Below are 21,962 nucleotides of genomic sequence, written 5' to 3' on the forward strand. Positions count from 1 at the left end.
CGTTCCCTTTAAACAAACCTAAACACAAACATTAACTTGTAAACTATGTAAAAGTTTCAAAGTCAATGAACCATAATTAGGGGTTGGGGTTATATAATCTCCATGGAAATGAAACTTGCAAATGCCAATACATGTGCATACCAAATATCATTGACTTAACATTAGTGGTTCTTCGTAAACTGAACTAATCACAAACTAATACATGTAAACTAAGCAAAAGTTTCAAAGTCAATAGACCATGACTGAGGGGTAGGGACCAAATATTCTCCATGGAAATGAGATGTGCTAATGCTTATACAACTGCATACCAATTATCATTGACCTACCACTAACGGTTCCCCTTAAACTGACCTAATCACAAACTAATACATGAAAACTAAGCAAAAGTTTCAAAGTCAATAGACCATGAATTAGGGGGCAGGGCCAAATAATCTCCATGGAAATGAGATATGCCAATACTTAGACAACTGCATACCAAATATCATTGACCTACCACTAGTGGTTCCCCATAAACTGACCTAATCACAAACTAATACATGTAAACTAAGCAAAGTTTCGAAGTCAATAGACCTTGACTGTGGGGCGAGGCCAAATAATCTCCATGGTAATGAGATGTGCCAAAGCTAATACAACTGCATACCAAATATCATTGACCTACCACTAGTGGTTCACCATGAACTAGACCTAATAAAAAACTAATACATTGTTGACACCGACGCCGGAAACAGCATACCTATGTCTCGCTTTTTGACTCTGTCAAGGCGAGACAAAAACCACCATGATTTTGCAAAGAGTGCTGAAAGTGGCATTTAACACCAACAATCAATCAATCAATCAAGCATAACAATAAAATTCTCTTTTTTATACTAAGAACTTCATTATGCAAGCAGACTCAACAATATCAGCTTGGAGTCATAACAAAAAGTACACAAATACAATAGTAAAATGATAGAAATTTTATTCAAAATATCTAACAGAATTAAAACAACATTATCTGATCTTAGAACTAGGAACCATACGACATCAATCAAGTCAATAGCTGCAGACATGATTGAAACTGTCCATTGAACGCTAATAAAACTATACACCTTGCACATTAATGTGGTTTGCATAAAAGTAAACCATGGTACTTACCCTCATCATCTTCAGTCTCTTCTTCATCTTCTTCCTCCTCAACCTCATTTTCAGGAACAATATCTATGTCATCAATAGGCATGCCTTTCTCCTTACGTATAGCCTTTGTCAATATCATCTCAATCCTCTTTTTCTCACTATCTGGAAGTGTATATGTTTCCCTGGCAACACGATCCATCTTGATATTGGTAAGGACACATTCAATATCTGTCGAGTCTAGGAAATCAAATTTGTAATGCTTGGTCACTTCATCCATGTCAAGCCACTGAATCTTGAACTTTTTAGTGTTGCTGAAGACATTCTGTTGTGTTCTGCACAAGTAGAAGGTTTCTGCAATAAACAAATCATAAGCAGTTTTATATTTTTATGTTTTTTAATTATTTTAAAATGACATAATCAAACTTCAAATTTCCATCCTGAAAGTACAAATGCATGATTTATTTTGACTGGAATATTAAGAACTGTTTACCCATGCCAAATACAATTGATTAGTTGGCATATTCAGGGGTTGGAATTTTCTGGAAAACCTCAATAGCTCGGGGATTTTCAGGGCTTGTATTTTACTTGCACTTCCTGCTACGGTTTGCATGGAAACATTTTCATAGATGGTATGGACCTTTAGCATGTTAACTAAATGCAAGATTTTTTCCATGGTTGATTCTTATTTTGCCAAAGAAAGTGATTATGACTGTTTATTACCTTCATCTCCTCTAACTGCCAGAAAGACTCCCTTTTTATAAACAACCTCCACATCATCATGGTGAGGCGTTTTAGGTTTAGGTGTCGGTAATTCCTCTGCAGGAGACTGGAATCTTTCTACAGGTGCCCTCTGCCTCTTCAATGGTGTGCGAGGCTCTATAGGAGCTACAACAGTCTTTTGTCTTTTTGACTGGAATATGAGAAATCATAATTTATCAAAATCAAGCATGCAACATACTGTCCAAACACAGTTTCACATTAAAAAAAACTTTTTCTATAGACCCTTTAACACTAAATGACCAAATCGGTGTCAATAGACCCACAGACTGTTTAAAATTCAGTGACAAATCATTATTCATAGACCCTGTAAGATTAGTAGATAAAAACAAGTTAGATTGGCCTCTTAAGTTTAACAGTGTCTAAATAGACAATAATAGTGATGCAAGGATAATTCTACAATTCGATTGATTGATTGATTGATATTTAAACACCACTTTCAGCACTATTGTGCTATTTCGTGGGGGTCAGTATTCAAGTAAAAAAATAAATGAATTTTTGTAATGTTCAGAAATGGAAAGGCCAAAATCAATTTAAGTTCTACAACTCAACAACAATAAAAGCTAAAACGAAACTTGGCCTTCATTTAGTCATAGGAAACAACACATCTAAATTTGAAAAGATTTCGTCAAAGCGTTTTCAAGTTATTGCATGGACAACGCTCTAAGCATCACTTTTCTCTCCTTAAAGGTCTACAACTCAACAACGATAAAAGCTAAAATCGTGAAAATCCAATTTGACCTATATTTAGTCACAGGAAACAACATATCTAAATTTGAAAAGATTTCTTCAAAGCGTTTTCAAGTTATTGCATGGATAATGCTCTAAGCATCACTTTTCGCTACTTAAAGGTCTACAACTCAACAACGATAATAGCTAAAATCGTGAAAATCGAACTTGACCTTCATTCAGTCACAGGAAACAACACATCTAAAACTGAAAAGATTTCTTCAAAGCATTTTCAAGTTATTGCATGGACAATGCTCTAAGTATCACTTTTCGCTACTTGAAGGTCTACAACTCAACAATGATAAAAGCTAAAATCGTGAAAATTGAACTTGACCTTCATTTAGTCACAGGAAACAACATATCTAGATTTGAAAAGATTTTGTCAAAGCGTTTTCAAGTTATTGCACAGACACTGTTTGGCAGCCACTTACACGCCCGACGTACATCACCAAATTAATAACCGATATTTTTCCATTGGAAATCCGGTTAAAACTAGTACAATAATTTGTGTTCAATTTTTGCATAAGAAATAAGTTTATGTAGGTGCTTGCCTTTAGGAAGTGTGTACATTTCATTGCATATTTTTAAAAGAAGTCTTAGCTGAAGGCATGGTTTTACAGGTTCAGTGACTGAATATCATATACAATACAGTAAACGATATAGACTGCTCAAAAAGAAAGATTGCAGTATAAATACTCTTTACATCAGTGACAGAATTTTTGATAGTTTTCCTACAAAATGCATTGCCTATACCAAGCACCCCAAAAAAAAAACGGGCACAGGTTGTTTGCGTTTTTTACCTGTAATATGAAAGGACATTTGTGCTTTAAACTTTGATACACTTATGCAAATTTGACCAAATATTTGCACTTTTTTACCAAGTATAAAAGTTTAACTGTAAATGGAATTATAATTTTGACATGTATGGATGAAAAATTGAAATTTAGCAGCTTTATACGATTCGTGGATTTAAAAATAAAAACTTTATTCCTCTTATGTTCATTATTTTGCCTGGAAAGTTTGAGGAACTTTTCTTCGGAAAATGCCTGTACCAAGTCAAATATGATGGTTGTATACCATTCATTCCGTTGGTTGATAAAGTCTCAAGTTTGATTTTGTCAGCTTTAATGACTTCTCCCTTTTTGAATTTAGCTTAGTATTTCGATATTTTTGTTATACTTTTTTCCATCTTCAATCATTGTTTGTCTAAGCCTTTTTGAATGAGTGAGGACCTAAACTTGATTTTTAAACCATTGGCTGTTCTTGTTGACATTGAAGAAAGAGACGTGGTTGTTATATAAGAGTTTATTTCCTTCGCCCTTTTGAAGTATTTTCGTTTGGCAAAAGATTCAAGTTAGGACTTTCTAGTGAATACAAAGCTTTCCACCAGTATTATGGGCTGAGCAGCCTTCACGCAGAAAACGAACAACAAATGGTCAGAATCATTTCATAGTGGTATAATATACAATTTTACTCAACTCATCCTGCAATTTTGACTTTTATTAAGAGTATCCTTGAACAGCAATCCTTCAACTACTTCAAAATTAGATATATCAAATGTATGTTGATAAAGCACAAATGTTTGGTAGAAAAAAGCACAAATGTCCAAATGTGCAAACTTCCTGCGCAGAAAAAACCATGTTTGTTTAGTCATCTGACTGAAACTAGCTATAGTTTCTGGGTTATCTAATCAAATTTTTTTCAGTTTATAGAAACTTTCCTGAAATGAAAGTCATCTGTGAAAACCAAAAACTGTGGCTGTAAGTATCATAAAAGCAGACAAAGAGGAGCAAAACATTTATGGTTTTTACCATTTATATTACCAATTTCAAAGTAAGCTGTGGCTTTTATGACTTTACTCAATACATCTTTTTAGAATAACAACTCATCCATAGAATGGCAAGCATGAAAAGACTTTGAACTTTTGACAGTTATGAAAATTAGCTAGAGCCTCCAAATAGCCTGAATAAAATATCTGACATAAATGTGTCATTTTGATATATATTTACTAAAAAATCAGGATAACTTTTTTTAACAAAAGTTTGCAAGCCCGTACCTCTATCAAATGGCCCTCTCCTTAGTCCTCTATTAAAGCAGTCATTATAACATCAATGACCACAGAATTTTCACAATTTGCTAGTTTATTAATTTTGCTATTTAGTTCTTCTCTATTCATAAATGTATCAAAGACCATAAAAAAAACTAAAAATTCATAAACAAGAGGCTCTCAAGAGCCTGAATCGCCCACCTGTATTTTTTTGCTTAAATCTTTCATCAATGATTATTTTTGCTTTTTAATATATATATTAATTGATTGATTGTTGGTTGCTTAACGTCCAGTGGTATATATATATTAATGAGTGGCTTAAAAATGCCATTTAAATGTTCTTTGTATCTTGTCATATTTTCTTCAAAAGCAAAAAAAGGCATTTAACCCTATAAATAATAATACAAAATTTATACTAGATACTCTGAAACTCATTCAGCCCAAGTTTGGCTGAAATTAATTCAGCAGTTTCAAAGGAGGAGATTTTTTAAAGTAAGCAAACTAGATGAACAAATTGTCCTTAAATGGCAATAACTCCCTAGTTATACAGAAAACATTTGTTTCGGACACAGGGATGGACTAAGCCATTACTACATGCTCCCAAAATGTTTTCTATAAGCTTACCTTTTTTGAGGATCCAGTCTGTTTATCAGAAGTTCCAGGAGAAGGTTCTTTCTTTTTCTCTACTGTTTTTTCTGCATCTGGTTCCTTTGATTTGTCCATGACACTGTAAAAAAACAACAACTTAATTATACCCATGCCAGGCCATAATCTTGCCAGCGAAATGACGATTTAAGTTGTCAAAGAATTTTGAAAATAGCTAAAACTCGCCAGCCAACTGACTACATAGCGAAGTCAAGTCGCTATCAAAATCGGTATGAGGGAGACAACTGTTTTGAATTATCAATTTACGATGATTTTTTTCATGAGGATGTTGCGTAATCACTCAGCTGATTTGTTTTCAGTACTTTTATTTAATACGAGTCAACCAGTTGTACTATTCTGTAGATTAAGGGGATGATTTTTTGCTATTCATTGATAAAAATTTAAATGTAAAAAGTAAAAAGTAAAAAAAAACAGCTGATGGATAAATATATTGCAAACACACAAGCCATGGCCAGCTTGTGTTTTTTTCCTCAACCAACTGGTTAATAAGATTGATATCTTTTATAACAGAAATAATCAAAGCCTTAAAGGCTGTTAAAGCAATTGCTTCCTAGTTAATGTGTTTGTGACTTTTATTTTTCATCCACATGTAAAAGAATTAAACCTGAGAGGAGTCTTATCTTGTGAGAAGTAATGAAGTCATATTAAACAGATTATTCCCTTGTAGAATGTTTATTACTGAACAATTATTAACATGACAATCCATGCACCTGGCTTCATTATTTCTATTGCTTCTATTTTAATTTTTAAGTATATCATAATTGGTTTAAATTTAACCATTGAGTTGTTGATTTCAACTTTCCTGGCACAAGTGTTTTACCGAACTATAGTTTTTTACAATAAGAATCATGCATTCATACATACTGATTAAAGTTTTGAAGATAGGACCGGCTTCTGAAATTTATCTAAGAACTGGCTAAGTTAACCCTTAACCCCTTTCATTACTAATGACATAATTGTGTAAAAAAAAAATAATGCAACATATTTTAAAATAAAGAAATTAATTTACAGTAAAAAGTTTCATGAAGTCATTGTCAATACGCTTGGCGATTTTCTGCATAGGATTGTAAATCAAATATCTTTAAAACACTTATGCAGTACTAAAGAAGTCATTCAAACTCCTGTTTGTTTCTTTTCTTTTTTTAATTCTTCTTTCAAAACATCTTTCCCGGTTGGGCATTGTAATAGAAATAAGACAAATGTATTATGGTAGTACTGTATCTTTGAATTTTGTAAATCAGCCGTGCTTTTCTTCTGAGGCTGTGTGAGAACCTTCTTCTAGAAGAAAATTCATCTGCTATGATCACGATTTGTACAATTCCGATGTTCCAAACAAGTTCAAAATTTAGCATGTTTGCAATGCAGCCCAATATTCACGAGAAACAATGATTTTGATTGGCTGATCAAATACAGTCCTATAATCATGAGAAACAACAATTTTGATTTGCTGATCATGATTGTCTGCCTGGGGAAAGTTCAAAATCAGACAATATTTTGTTCGTGTACAAATTCACAAAATCGGGCAGGGAGTATTAAAAGAGTACATGGTGCCAGTCGGGAAAGAGCGGGCGAACTGCCCTATGAAAACGATCAAACTGGTACAAATACATCTACAAGAACATATGTTGAAACTTAAAAAACCCACCGTTGTTTTTCAACTGTTTCAATTAATGTTTTCCATTAGAAAACATACAGAGGATTTTTTGAATGACAGACCAGGAATCAGTTTTATCTGCTCAAAAACATTGGCTTGATCGATCTGGGTCACATGATCATTCTGGGTCACAAAGATGGCTATATGCTATAGCATTAAAAAGCAATTGCTTTCAAAAAAATTAGCTCTTTATCAGTTAATTTATATGTGATTCATTTATAGGTTTACAAGCATTCACCAGAATCTCAAATTAAAACTGACATGATGTCCTGGCCCCATGGACATTCAATGTTTTCACTAAATTATGACAAGAAGTGGTGATATAAATCAAATTGCCAAGTCATCAGATTAACTGGGAGTCATATTTTTCTGGACTTTTAAAAATAAATTGAGGCAGATGCACATGAGATTAATGCATAATATACTAGCAACAAATTTTATTGAAATTTAATTCAAGTTGACAGTACACATGATAAGACTAAATAAATAACAACTATATTGTCTAAATTTTTTTATTAAGAATTTTCAATATATTCAATATCATTTAAAAACACTGCAAGTATATTTTTTATTGCATATATAAAACAATTTCCTTAATGATAAGCATGAAAACACTACACTACCTGACTTCATGATTTCATGCGTTGCATTCAGAATATAACCCAAGTGCATTTGACGTCTACCTCTGTCATTAATAATTCAACTTGATGAAATTTAAGCCACTAAAGAATGGCAATTTGAAATTTCCATCAAGTCCTAATTTGTACGATTTTAAGGAAATAAGGTTCAAAAAATGGGCTAGTGAAAGCATATGTATGATCAGGGCTCACACTACTTCAGAATCATAGGGAGAAGTGACTTCTCTTTTTGAAACTGAGAGGAAGAAGTGATGAGTTTTGAAAGAGAACAGCGCTACAATGTCTGGTTGTCGAGCCTTCGACTTTAGTCGAAAAAGCGAGACATAGCGATCCTACATTCCGTCGGCGTCGTCGTCGTCGGCGGCGTCCACAAATATTCACTCTGTGGTTAAAGTTTTTGAAATTTTAATAACTTTCTTAAACTATCCTGGATTTCTACCAAACTTGGACAGAAGCTTGTTTATGATCATTAGATAGTATCCAGAAGTAAATTTTGTAAAAATAAAATTCCATTTTTTCCGTATTTTACTTATAAATGGACTTAGTTTTTCTGCCGGTAAATATTACATTCACTCTGTGGTTAAAGTTTTTAAAATTTTAATAACTTTCTTAAACTATCCTGGGTTTGTACCAAACTTGGACAGAAGCTTGTTTATGATCATAAGATAGTATCAAGAAGTAAATTTTGTAAAAAAATAAATCCATTTTTTCCTTATTTTACTTTTAAATGGACTTAGATTTTCTGCCAGGAAACAACACATTCACTCTGTGGTTAAAGTTTTTAAAATTTTAATAACTTTCTTATACTATTTTGATTTTATTCCAAACTTGGACAGAAGCTTGTTTATGATCAAAAGCTAGTATCTAGAAGGAAATTTTGTAAAAAAATAAATCCATTTTTTCCGTATTTTACTTTTAAATGGACTTAGATTTTCTGCCAGGAAACAACATATTCACTCGGTGGTTAAAGTTTTTAAAATTTTAATAACTTTCTTATACTATTTTGGATTTGTACCAAACTTGGACAGAAGCTTGTTTATGATCAAATGCCAGTATCTAGAAGGAAATTTTGTTTTCTTCCAGTTAACATTACATTCAGTCTGCAGTTAAAGTTTTTAAACATTTATTAGATTCATAAACTATCCTGGAATTTTACCAAACTTGGACAGAAGCTTCTTACAATCAAAAGATAGTATCAAGAGGAATATTTTTATTGATTTACTTCCTCATTTTTGTTGAGCCTGCGATTAACAGAAAAAGTAGGCGAGACACTAGGTTCCGTGGAACCCTTACGAATTTTTTTTACTTTATAATACAATGGGCCATATGTATCTTTTTTTTATATATATTGTTCAATTTGTACCTGGGTATACAATTAAAGTAACCATGGTAACAGTTCAAATTCAAAGTTGTTTAATTTTATCATATCTAGTTGCACAATCATATTAGTCCTCTTGTCAGAAAAAACAATTAAATAAATAAAAAAGATTTTTTTATATCAAAAAGGAGAAGAAAGTTGTAATATCAATTAAAATTCAATTAAAAACTACTCTGTTATCATGTTTATGAAATTAAGTATTTCTCATTAAAAAGATATATAAATTTAACAGTTAAGCTTGGACATAATATAATTATATTATTGTAATAGTCCCAGAGTTGAGCAACTTTAATTTATAAATTGAAACAATGCATATACATGGAAATATATACATTAATCAAGAAGATCTAATGCTTGTGGAATGCGTAATTTCTCCTTTTGGGATCAATTTTCTCTGTCAGCTATGCCATTCATGTGTCCGTAGTCATTATCGCAAGAATCCGGATTTCGGTCATAGCTGGTCCGTTTCCAATGAAATCCCGACTCCGATCCGTAGTTGTACAATAATTTGCTCAATAATTTCAATGGCGGACGAAGAAAATTTACAAAAATAAACGATGTTTGACACGCTATTTGGAAGGGAATATGACGTTTTTAATGCAATATAAGGATAACAAATTTACTTCAGGCAAATTTCATCACGTTCTAATGAAGTAACAAACTTATTTTGCCGAAAGTTAGAATGATTTGATGTACGCTCTCGAGTAACAAGTACCCAAAGTGATAAAAAATTTGTCTTTATGAAAATAACATGCAACCAACTTAAAAATCAATGCTTTAACCTGTTTTCTAAAGAAAATGAATCGTTTATGTCTTTGAATTTCCTTACTTTTAAATGAAAAATTGCTGTTTCATCGACTTGGTAAATGTTGAATATTGCCGATGACAAAAGCGACTGAAAGCGAGTATCGTGAACAACAGGGCGACTAGATTTCGCTTTTGACGGTCGGCAAAGCGAAGTGACGGACGGGAAAGCGACTTTGTTGCCCCAGTTGCCTGCTAGCGTGAGCCCTGTATGATATTTAAATTTTCTATCTTTCCTGCCTTGTGGAAAATAAGAATAGAGGGCAGCATATATAACTGCTGTTATTGTAATAAGGTATCAATTTCTGGTGGCACTGAAATGTTTGTTTGTTATAATATTGCTATTTTGCAAATTGAAAAGGAATGGGATGTTTATGCTGCAACAAATGTATCACGCATAATTTAAGAATCATTTTAAATTAAGGTTTAAAGAAGTAGCTTTTAATTAACATTGGAATCATTTGATGTACACTTGTGAAACAAATAGTGGAAATAAAACAGCATTTGTTAGTGCTCCAGATAGAAATTGAAAGGGGCAGGATGCCAGTGCAGGGCAAGGCACTTTTTGAAGTTGAAAAGGGCACTTCTCAATTTTAATGTCTACGTTTCTGTACGTTTTCATTCATGGCTTTTTATCACATGTTCACATTGTGTATTACTGTATATGATGACAATAAAGATTTCACAAGTTGCTGTTATTTATTATATTATAAAAATCTGCAAAACATGAGTTCATTTTCATAAAACTATGTTCCATTTGATGAATATACAATCAGTCTGCTGATACAATTAATTAATGTTTTCATTTCATTTTTTTTATAAATCAGCGGTCTTTAAGGTTCATGTGGACCTTTAATAGGCTTAAATTGCTGTGTTTACACCTCAAAATTTACTCTCAGTACAGACCAACCTGTGCATCTGGAATAGTTTTAAGCAAAGCATGACCTAGATAAATAAACTTCAAATGCATTTTATGTTTTAGTAAATTAAAAGCTTAACTAGATTTAGCTGTGCACTTTATTTCATTCCTACAGAAGGTGCAAAAATAAACAAAGTTCAGAAAGAGGTTTGAGAACTTCCCCATAGGTAATAATTAAAGTGAACTGTATTGATTTACACGGACAATAGATATCTGTCAGCAATGGGTGGTTTAAACTGTGCAACTGAGTGGACCATATCAAGTGAAACTCATGTGTTTGTTAAATTTATCATCTTCAGCAGGAATGGAAAAAATGCACAGCATAATCCAGTGCATTTGGATTTTATTTATCTAGGTCATGCTATGACTTAAAACTATTCTAGATGCACAGGTTTGTCTGTACTAGAGAAAATTTTGAGGTGTAAACACAGCCATTTTAGCCATAATTTATTTATTCAAAGTGGAAAATTGCTTTTACGTTCAGATTTAAAATTGCTGAAGACAAGAGCAACTGTTTAACACAATAGCATATGGATACTGGTTTTGAAGGCCAAGTCTGACAAGAAAAGTGATATGAATACAGTGAATACCTCTTCTCATAAAAGCCCTAACATAATACAGTAGACAGCCCAGCTCATAATCTAAAAAGGGATGTCCCATCTTGCATGAACTCTGACTCAGTGTCAATCAAGTAAAACACAGTGTTAACTGGAGTAATATGAAAATTCTTTCAATGCATGTAACATTAGTTGCTGGACCTTAGACACAAATGAAATTGATATGTTCCTAGATCAAAATGATAAAAGTTGCCTCCCTTGAATATATAAACATTGTTAGACGTAAAAGATGCTTCATGTGGTATACCGCTGTTAATCCGTATATGCATGCAAAAGATAGAGCTTTAAATAAAGCAATGCTAATGATAACCCATAACATCTCATCATTTAAAACAGAACATGTTTGTTGTCATTATTTGTGTTTTTTAGAAAAGAAAAAAATACCCACGCTTCGTATTTTTTCAAATGTTGTATGTTATATTGTCATGCAATACCTGTTTCTTCAAATGCAAACGCTTTATAAATTAACAGCGATGCGTGTGTTTGTTATTAATATAGTCGATTCGTTGAAATTTAAATTATATGCCGGTGCATTGCCGGTTTCAAACACACATGGTCGCCATTTTCAGGCTATTCCATTAACCTCCCGATTTTTAAATAAAATATAAGACGGTGAAATGTGAATTTTAAACTGATTATTACGATGATTTGTATCTGTTCAAATTATAATTAAAAAAAGATTTTAAAAAATGAGATAACAAACCGATCAAAATACAATTTAAAAATCGAAAATACGTTTGACATTATTTTGCAAAACAATCACCTACGTAATTCCCCCAATTAGATAACATTTATGTCATGATCGAGTAGTCCTTTGTCTCAATCAGACAATAAGGGGACGACCATTTGATATTCTGGGGGAGGGGGAGGGGGATTTTGAAAATAAATAACTCAGCCTTGCCTTGATAATAAAAAAAAAATGAATGGTTTGTTCTGTGGTAGTTTGAAAATAAATAACCAGACCTACAATGTATTGAAAATAAATAACTCGGCAGGTCTTTTAAACCATTTTATAAATGCTTCTACCAAAATTCGTCTTTTTTCATATTTTTTTTCGGGAAAAACTTCCAAAATCTTTTAATAATATATATACTACACCATATATAAATATTTTTGAAATGTCTGAAAATGGGTTTCATTTCACTTGAGGTATATTGTCTCATGAACATTTACCTCACTTTAATACCTTTTCCCATTTTAACCGATATTGTTTTTTTTACGTATGCAATATGTAGTTTTTGAATTCAGAAGATTCACTTCCAGAGGATGATGATTAATTTGGATTAAATGGTACATAATGTATTTCATCTCATCGAATTTATAAGATGTAAGTATAAACTTGTTAAACTGGTATATAAAAAAACACATAATTGAATGCAGAAAAATAATTACATTCGTCTACTTTAATGTATTAAAAAACTATTAAACATGCATGTCGTTTAAACATGCATGTCGTTTAAACATGCATGCAAACATGACAAATAATTACCATACTTTGGCATTACAAAAGAAAAAGTGAACAAAACTTGAAAGGAAAATTACTACCAATAGGTCATAGAAAAACCATGAATTCTCAACAAATAACTGAAACCTTTAAATAAAACATTTATATATCAAACAACAACTGTATTTAAATGTCCATATCTCTGGGATAAATGTTTCTCCTTTTCAAAATTGTTGTAATTTTTGTTGTTTGGCATGATTTGGGATCTTTTAAAAAAAATCCCCTTATTCCCGTAGCAGAAATATACATGACCTTTTTTCAGTGATGCTTTCGGACATGCGGCCGCTCGAAGGGACTCGCTCTTGAGCCCCTTCTTCTTGTCCTTCTGAATTTTATGGCTCTCAGAAATACTTTTTAGTGTATTTTCCTTTATAGTAGAAGTATGACATGGTACGGAATCGATCGTGTCTTTGAGATCATGAGCAGCAGCCAAAGACTTTGAATAAAATTGAGAATGGAAATGGGGAATATGCCAAAGAGACAACAACCCAACCAAAGAGCAGATAACAGCCGAAGGCCACCAATGGGTCTTCAACGTAGCGAGAAAATCCCGCACCCGGAGGTGGTCCTCAGCTGGCCCCTAAATAAAATTGTGTACTGGTTCAGTGAAAACGGACGTCACACTAAACTCCAAAACATATAGAGGAACTAAAATTAAAAAAACATACGAGACTAACAAAGGCCAGAGGCTCCTGACTTGGGACAGGCGCAAAAATGCGGCGGGGTTAAACATGTTTTGTGAGATCTCAACCCTCCCCCTATACCTCTAGCAAATGTAGAATAAAGAAACACATAATAATACGCACAGTAAAACTCAGTTTAAAAGAAGTCCGAGTCCGATGTCAGAATAGGTAACAAAAGAAACTAAGCAAAATGACAATGATACATAAATTAACAAAGGACTACTAGCAGTTACTGACATGCCAGCTCCAGACCTCAATTAAACTGATTGAAAGATTATGTCTTCATCATATGAAAATCAGGTACAATCCCTCCCGTTAGGGGTTTAGTATCATACCATCATAAAATATATGAGAAGAACATAACCCGTATCATGCCAACAACTGGTTTTAGAATAAATGTTTATTTCCTATGCAAAGACCTTGTGAGTGAATCAATATTTATACCAAAAAATGCAATCCTTAATGACCTGACAACAGTATCGTAACTATATCCCTTCCGAATAAGTCTGTTTAAAGGTTTGGTTAGCTTTTGAGGTGACTGCCGACATTTTTGTGCATTGTAAAGAATATTACCATAAAATATTGGATGTGAAATACCTGAACGTATGAGATGTCTGCATGTTGATTTATATTTACAAATGATGTCCTTGTACCGATGATAAAATTTAGTAAATGTTTTGACTATAGTTTGTGATATCGAAAACCCTGGTGTAATAATTTTTCAGTAATACAGAGATTTCTTTCGTTGAAATCAAATACGTTGTTACATACACGACCGAATCGAACAAGTTGAGATATATAAACACCATAAGATGGTGACAAGGGAACGTCACCATCTAAAAATGGATAATTAACAATAGGACATGAAACATCATCTCTTTTATCATAAATTTTGGTATTAAGCTTCCCGTTAAAGATATAGATATCAAGATCCAGGAAAGGGCAGTGTTCATTGTTAGTATTAGCTTTATTTAAAGTCAGTTCGGCAGGATAAATCTCTTTAGTGTATATACTGAAGTCGTCATTTTTAGCCATCCCACTCCAAAATATGACGCATTCTTTGCTCCCCTCTGACTTATGTTTTTCATTTTCTTTTACTTTCTCTTCAAAATCTTTTTGTGCCCTTGATGCAATATCAATTATGTTGCCCAACTGTTCTTTAAAGTTTGTGTATCTGTCACATTTTGACCTTGTACATTCTTGTCAGTGTACCAAGACAACAGTTGACAGGTATTTTTTATAAATGAAAATATACATGATATAAACTACAAATGTTTTCCAAGGAATAAAACATAGTCTACGCTATACCCACAAATATACAAGCTTTAAACTATCTCAAACTATGTTTTCCTACCTGTTTTGCATTTAATAAATATTGTGAAAAGATATGTAAACTGCATATTTATATTATGTATGAATGTGTGCTAATTGGTATAGGCCTAAAGTATAGATCAAGATGAAGAACTTTACAAAAAGTCTATTCTAAATAATTATACTATTCCTTATGTTTGTATTTGTTCCGGACCATATGAGTATTTGGACCGTACGCGTATGGTCATGACCATATTGGTATACTCATATGGTCCGACCATACGCGTATGGTCGGACCATATACTCATATAGATATAAGAAGATGTGGTATGAGTGCCAATGAGACAACTCTCCATCCAAGTCAAAATTTATAAAAGTAAACCATATGGTTATTAACGGGCCGGACCATATGAGTATTTAGACCATATAGGTATTTTTCGAATAAATTCAAACTTCCTTAACAGACACAGCTCGTTCTCTGGGCCAAAATCGGGACAAATTATTAACTGAAATCCTTTATCTTTTTAACATATTGTCTAAATCTTGGTATATTTGTTGACTTGTCTTCGCTATCTAGAGTCAAATTTAAGCACCATTATCACGTCGACAGTTTCGTCCGTACGTGAAACCACACGGGTGTTTGGGGCATGGACAATTTTCTTTCTTTTTTTCCCCGGCGTTTAGATTAGATTTTCTTTAAATTCTTCTAATTTCCACTAATTTTCACTTACAATAACAGTGGTTTCTACATAAGAATAGAGGGGCTGCACGTATACACTACTGTAATTGTAGATCGTATAAAAAGGAGCATGAACAAATTAGATAACTAAAAATAATTTGAAATGTTTCAGAAATTTGAAATAAATTGAAACACCAAAATAAAGAAAAATGGAGGTTTCCATGCTCCAATTGTTAACGACTAAAACAGTTGACTTCTTGCTTGACAGTTCACTATAGTTATTTTCGGAGTCGACATATTGTGTTTCGTAAAGACAAATTAATAATGATCTGGCAAAAATGCTTCTACTATAATTTTAACTTGTGAGTAAAATTCATTTTATTTCATTAATCACGTAAAAATGATTATCAAATTATATTCTAACTCAAAAAATTCATTTTTAGAAGCTCTTAATTTATGGCACAATGACGGGTTATGCTCTATGCGATTACTGTTCAACGTTCATCGTATTTATTACCTGGACCATACGCGTATGGTCGGACCATATGAGTATATACGAATATGGTTATGGTCCAAATACTCATATGGTCCGGAACATATATATATATATATGTAATTATTGTACAAAATATATGGAATACATTTTAATAATGCCATTTCATTTGGTCAATCAATGTATCATGTGTATTAAATAAATCTTTAAATTTATAAATATGTATCAGTCTTGTCAGTGATATACAACTGAAGTTATAAAATGGGCTATCTATGTATAAAATGATGCGTATCTCCTTTCAGCGACAGTTTTTAGCTCTTTTTATAACTTCGTAATAGTTCTTTAGTATAGAATTTCTTCTATATTCTTTTATAGAACACATATTTGTGGTAGAACTCGGAAATAATCACCAAGACATTTTGTGACACCAGAACCAATTATTCTTCCGTTTGAAGTGAATGGGTCTCCATGGGCTGCTTTCCCAGACAAACTTAAGATCATCAATAGCAGGTAAGTTAACCCAGCTTTTTATGAATAAAACAACTGGAACTGAAAAATTGAACACTTGTCTTATAATAGTCCCACTCGGCAGTCTTGATGGAAATCTATAGTAAGTGACAGTTTAAATGTGAGAATATTGTGTAATCTAAAAAGGTGCTTGCATCAGGAGAAACATATTTGTCATAAAACACCCCAAAGTAAAACCCCCTTTTCATTTAATATATATATATATATATGCAACATACTGGTACATTTAACTTAAACTACAGAAATATATATCTGCATTACATTTTCCTTTCTCCTTTACTTAAAACAGAGCAATGCACAATACAAAATGAATGTACAAGTATGCATTATAAACATTGCATATTTCTATTTGCACCTATAATTCAGTTTCTTCATTTTGCAGTTATGAACTTGGTGCACAGATTTATGGCAATGGTGGCCATTTTTGTGCTAGCATTAAACACAACAACAAATGGTATCTTTATGATGGTCTTAAAGAATACCACAGTGCTGGACAGGGACTAAGACCTCAAGGTGGAACAGCCAAAATTCCGAACAGAAACAACCTTGACTATTTTATTTATTTAAGAATTAAAAAAATGAATTTAAAATTTGTGTATTTTTAAATATTATAAATATAATTGTGAAAATAAGCAGTCCCTTGTATTACTGAAAATGAAAAATCATGCTTCAACAGTGCAGAAAATAAATAATCTGTCCTAGCTTATCATGAGTCTACATAAATAATTAACCCATCCAAAACAAATCCTTCTGCCCCCCCCCTCCCCCCTCCCGCCCCCAGAATATCAAATGTTCGTCCCCTAAGGCTTCAAATATTGGCAAACATTGCAACCATAAAACCTTTCAAGAATATGTTTTTTTAAATGAATATGTCGATATGATCAACTGAAAATCAGCTGATTCTTTTATTTTTGTTTAAAATGAGACTTCTAAAGAAATGTCTGTGAGACAGGACTTTCAGTTATAACTTATATTATAATGTTGGGCTGTTGAAATAGTCAAAGAAGTGGAACAGTGAACTTTAAATCAATCTGTTATGATCGATATTTGGAATTTGATGTGACTGTCATACAAGTGAGAGGTTTAGCTAGCTATAAAACCAGGTTCAATCCACCATTTTCTACATAAAAAAATGTCTGTACCAAGTCAGGAATATGACAGTTGTTATCCATTCGTTTGATGTGTTTGAGCTTTTGATTTTGCCATTTGATTAGAGACTTTCCTTTTGAATTTTCTTCTGAGTTCAGTATTTTTGTGATTTTACTTTTTAGTCCTTGGCTTCATTTATAGACTGATACCTGAATCAGAGCATTTCTTAAACGGCCAGTTGGGTTTATAGTGATATATTGATCTACAGTACTGTCAAATTTATATATTGCTACACTATCTGTCTGTACATTGATGATTCATTGTCTCTCAGTATCTCTCTCTCCTGTAGTCAACCTTGATAAGTCGGATTGTAAAACGCCGAAAAAAAAAGTCAAATGGGAAAGGGAATACATCGGATGAATTTGACATGTCACATCAGCTAAATACCTGGGATCTTAAATGGGGTAAACACATAAGCACCATCTGCTCCATAGCTAATAATATACCAGCAGCTTCCTAAATAGGAATGTAAACATCTCCAACAAGTCGATCAAAGAAAAAGCATGCGTAAAATGTCCCATGTCAGACCTATATTGGAATATGCTAGTGCAGTATGGGACCCATACCAACAAACTGACATCCACAGATTGGAGATGGTTCAAAGAATGGTAGCAAGGTAACCGTATGTTACTACCAGATATCACAACACTTCGTCAGTTAGTAACATGCTTGACTTAGTAGTTGTAATTGACTTTGAACTAGCTTTCATTAAATGCGAGTAATCTTATTTCGGTGCTTTGTGTCTTTTATTTTTACATGTTTTATTTTAGTTGTTTTTGTGACTCGTACCGATCTTTTGAGTTAAGCCCATTGTAACTGATTTTTACAGTTTGTTCTTATATATGTTGTTCTGTAATACCACTGTCCCAGGTTAGGGGAGGAATTAGAGCTCACAAACATGTTTAACCCTGTCACATTCGTTATATGCCTCTCCCAAGTCAGGAGACTGTAGTCCAATGGTTGTTGTTAGTTCGTGTCTGTCATATTTGCTTTTCGCAATTTTTTTTTCATAAACTAGGCCATTGGTTTTCTCAATTCATTATGTATTGTTTCACATTGTTCATGTCGGACCTTTTATAGCCGACAATATGGTATGGATTTTTTTCTCATTTTTTAAGCCGTGCGGTTGCCTGTAATTGCTTACATCCACTTCATCTGAACTTTGGTGGATAGTTGTCTCATTGGCAATCATACCACATCTCTTTATTTTTATATTGAACATCTTTAATGGACTACCCTACAAGAACGAAGGAAACATAGTTCCTTAGTCGCATAATGATGTATAAGCTTCAGAACAACTGTCAACATTGATACATCTAGTAAGCTGGTACCAAATGAACGCCCTTCCAGAAATAACGACGAAAAGGCACTCGGAATTCCATCTTGCAAAGCAACTGTACGGAAGGTGTAGTTTTATCCTAAAACGATCAGAGAGTGGAACACATTGCCTAAATGTACTGTCTCTGTCCCGAGTCCTAGATCTTTCAAGGCTCAGCTCCGTCATTACATTTATATGGCATGTTTTTACTTGCACCTGTAGATAAAAAATTGCACCAATTTTGGTTTTTGCTATGCCTGGACTAAAACTTCCATGCAGGACTGTCATTTACGGCCATATTGTTATTACCAAACGTTGTTCACGATCTTGCCGAATCATAATTTATTTCATGCGCATCTGCTCAACATCATTTTCTTCCAAGCTAAATATAAACTCAGCTATGTGAAAAAAGGGAGAATTAGATATATGTCAATGAGGCAGAAACACATTTTTTTTCAGAAAGTCTCAATGGAAATGTTTCCTTGTATTCAGTAACTATAAAGTCCTCTGGTGCGGCTTTATTTGTTATTCTGCTACTTGTACCTGTGCTTTTGTCTTCTTGTCTACTAGTATAACTGATTCTATCGTACTTTCATGACCACCGAGCAATTTTCAAAAGGGGGCATTGTTGACTGTTAAAGAAAAACTAGTTTAACCCTACTACATGTCCACATGCCTGTTTGAATATTCGGCTTTTTAAAAATATAAGGCATAGATGAGTATCAGCATTTTATCTTATGAGTAAGCATGCTCTTTTAGATTCTGTATGTGCCTATATAAATCTTAAATGGGATTTACCTTAAAAATCATCCATATAAAATTGCTATTGTGTTCATTTTCTTTCTGGCATGCTGCGGAACTAGATTTGAACATTCCCGTAATTTCCCTTCCGCCATACTTCGAAATAAGGTTTATGGTATAGTTATATATGAGGGTCTGAAAGGAAGTCTTCATTTCTATATTGTTTCCATTTTCATGCCATTTTTCATTATTAGACATTTTTTGCCGATCATTCTCCATTTTATATATTTTAGCACCCCACAATTCTCTATTCTTTAATCTTTTGGCCCCTGCTTCTCTATTTTTCATTTTATTTGTCAATTATTCTCTACAGAGTCTGTGGACTCCGTCCACCCACACACTCGTGTATATGTAATAGAGTTGAAATGATTGGATTGGAAAATGCTCAAGATCTTTGTAGTTTAGATACATCTTTTAGTGATTTTTGGTAATAACTTTTATTTATATCTTGTTTTACAAGTCCATAAGCTATCAATACTTTACCTATATACTTAAATATACCTATAATTATTAACATTTTCTATGTTATCTTTCCGAGAGAAAAAAAAATCTTTTAACAATTTATCTGGTTTGTTAAATATAATAACTTTGGGTTTTGATAAGTATTACCTCTGAACACCAATCAGTATATAATTTGTACTTCTGTGTTAACATGAATTATCATTGGTATGGTCATATTTATAAATAACTGTTTACAAAACTTTGAATTTTTCGAAATACTAAGGATTTTCTACCCCAAGAATAGAACACCTTAGCTGCATTTAGGTCCTCAATGCTCTTAAACTTCGTACTTTATTTGGCCTTTTAACTTGTTCGATTCGAGCGTCACTGATGATACTTTTGTAGACGAAACACGGATCTGGCGTACAAAATTAAAAGCCTGGTATCTTTGATTAGTTTTTTTTTGTGATAAATCCATCAAATCGTTTTTATATACCTGCCTTGGTACTAGAAAATACCAATATCACCTGCATACACAAGATAGTCTCTTCTGCAATCACTAATAGCAACGCCCGGACTTCCTTACAATGCATTTAATAAATTAAGCTTTTGTTTGAATACTGGACATTTTTTTTAAGCAGAAGCAACACTCTCAACAGGTTTCATGACGTCTAGAAATAAGATTTGATAGATATCGACTGTATTTGTGAGAGGTCAGTAACGTCATCATCAAACCATCGGACGAAAGACCCATTTTTAAAAGGGAGGATTTCAATTTTACCAGTGTGAACTTGCCATTTCTGTGTAGCAACATTTCAGCAGCGACTGCATATAGAGTATAAATCTCCAAGTTGATACAATATTCCATGGTTTGCGTTTCTTATCATGACTTTTTTTGATAAAAGGTTACTGCTCATAAGGTAGCTTTTGTAACAAGTTTCCAAATGGTAAAGTTGAAGTCAATCCTTCGTTAGTGTTTTTACGGACGCCATCATGATTTGGTTGACCTTTATGCAATATCGGTCACGATCTCTTCCTCTTTTTCTAAAGTGTCACATTACCGAATGAGACTTATTCCCGGATGTTTACTTGCACGATCAACACGACGGGTAAGGAAAGCCTGCTGAAATAGGAAACCTATGTCTTGAATATTGTATCAACTAGGAGACATGCAATTTATATACGAGGGTGGATAAGGTTTACAGAATAAAAAATAATGGGCAAAAAAAAAAAAAAAAAAGAATAGAGAAAATGGAAAAAAAAAAGTATAGAGAAAAATGGGCAAAAACATATAGAATAAGCGCAAAAATGACAGAATTGGGTAAAAATATACTGATTACAGAAAAGAACAATGTCCAGAATACAGTTATCAAGTAATTACAGAATAGCCATTATTTATTAAAGATAAAGAATAATTAGCGAAAAAATTAAAGAATACATAAATGAAGGACCCCCATCCATACCCTCATATACAGGCGCTTCTGGAATTTTCACAAAACATGTAAAGAATTAAAAATTATGAAGTCCATCTCTTTTTTTGTGTGAATGGTAGTGCTCAATAGGCCCTCACTGCCGATTTCTAGCTGAATGTCAATGTAATTAGCAGTTTAATTCCTATTTCAGCTTTGAGTTCAAGGGGAAAGACTTTATGATCAATGCACAATATTATTAAAACATATTATTGTAATTGAATGTACATTTTTTAAATATCAT

General features: G+C 32.9%; 1 protein-coding gene across 3 annotated transcripts in view; it reads right to left on the reverse strand.

The window, feature by feature from the left end:
* Window positions 1–11,919, reverse strand: part of LOC127698442 (poly [ADP-ribose] polymerase tankyrase-like) — an 85,047-nt gene extending 73,128 nt beyond the window's left edge. For all 3 annotated transcript variants that reach the window (XM_052201892.1, XM_052201891.1, XM_052201890.1), the window contains exons 1-4: window positions 11,777–11,919; window positions 5,291–5,393; window positions 1,834–2,023; window positions 1,135–1,464 (exon numbers count right to left, since the gene is read on the reverse strand). In XM_052201892.1, coding sequence (XP_052057852.1) covers window positions 1,135–1,464; window positions 1,834–2,023; window positions 5,291–5,389 — 619 coding nt within the window. In that variant the 5' untranslated portion in view covers window positions 5,390–5,393; window positions 11,777–11,919. The remainder of the gene's footprint in view (window positions 1–1,134; window positions 1,465–1,833; window positions 2,024–5,290; window positions 5,394–11,776) is intronic.
* Between the last annotated feature and the right edge of the window lie 10,043 nt (window positions 11,920–21,962).

Source organism: Mytilus californianus, unplaced genomic scaffold, assembly GCF_021869535.1.
Source record: "Mytilus californianus isolate M0D057914Y unplaced genomic scaffold, xbMytCali1.0.p SCAF_4, whole genome shotgun sequence".
Classification (NCBI taxonomy): domain Eukaryota; kingdom Metazoa; phylum Mollusca; class Bivalvia; order Mytilida; family Mytilidae; genus Mytilus; species Mytilus californianus.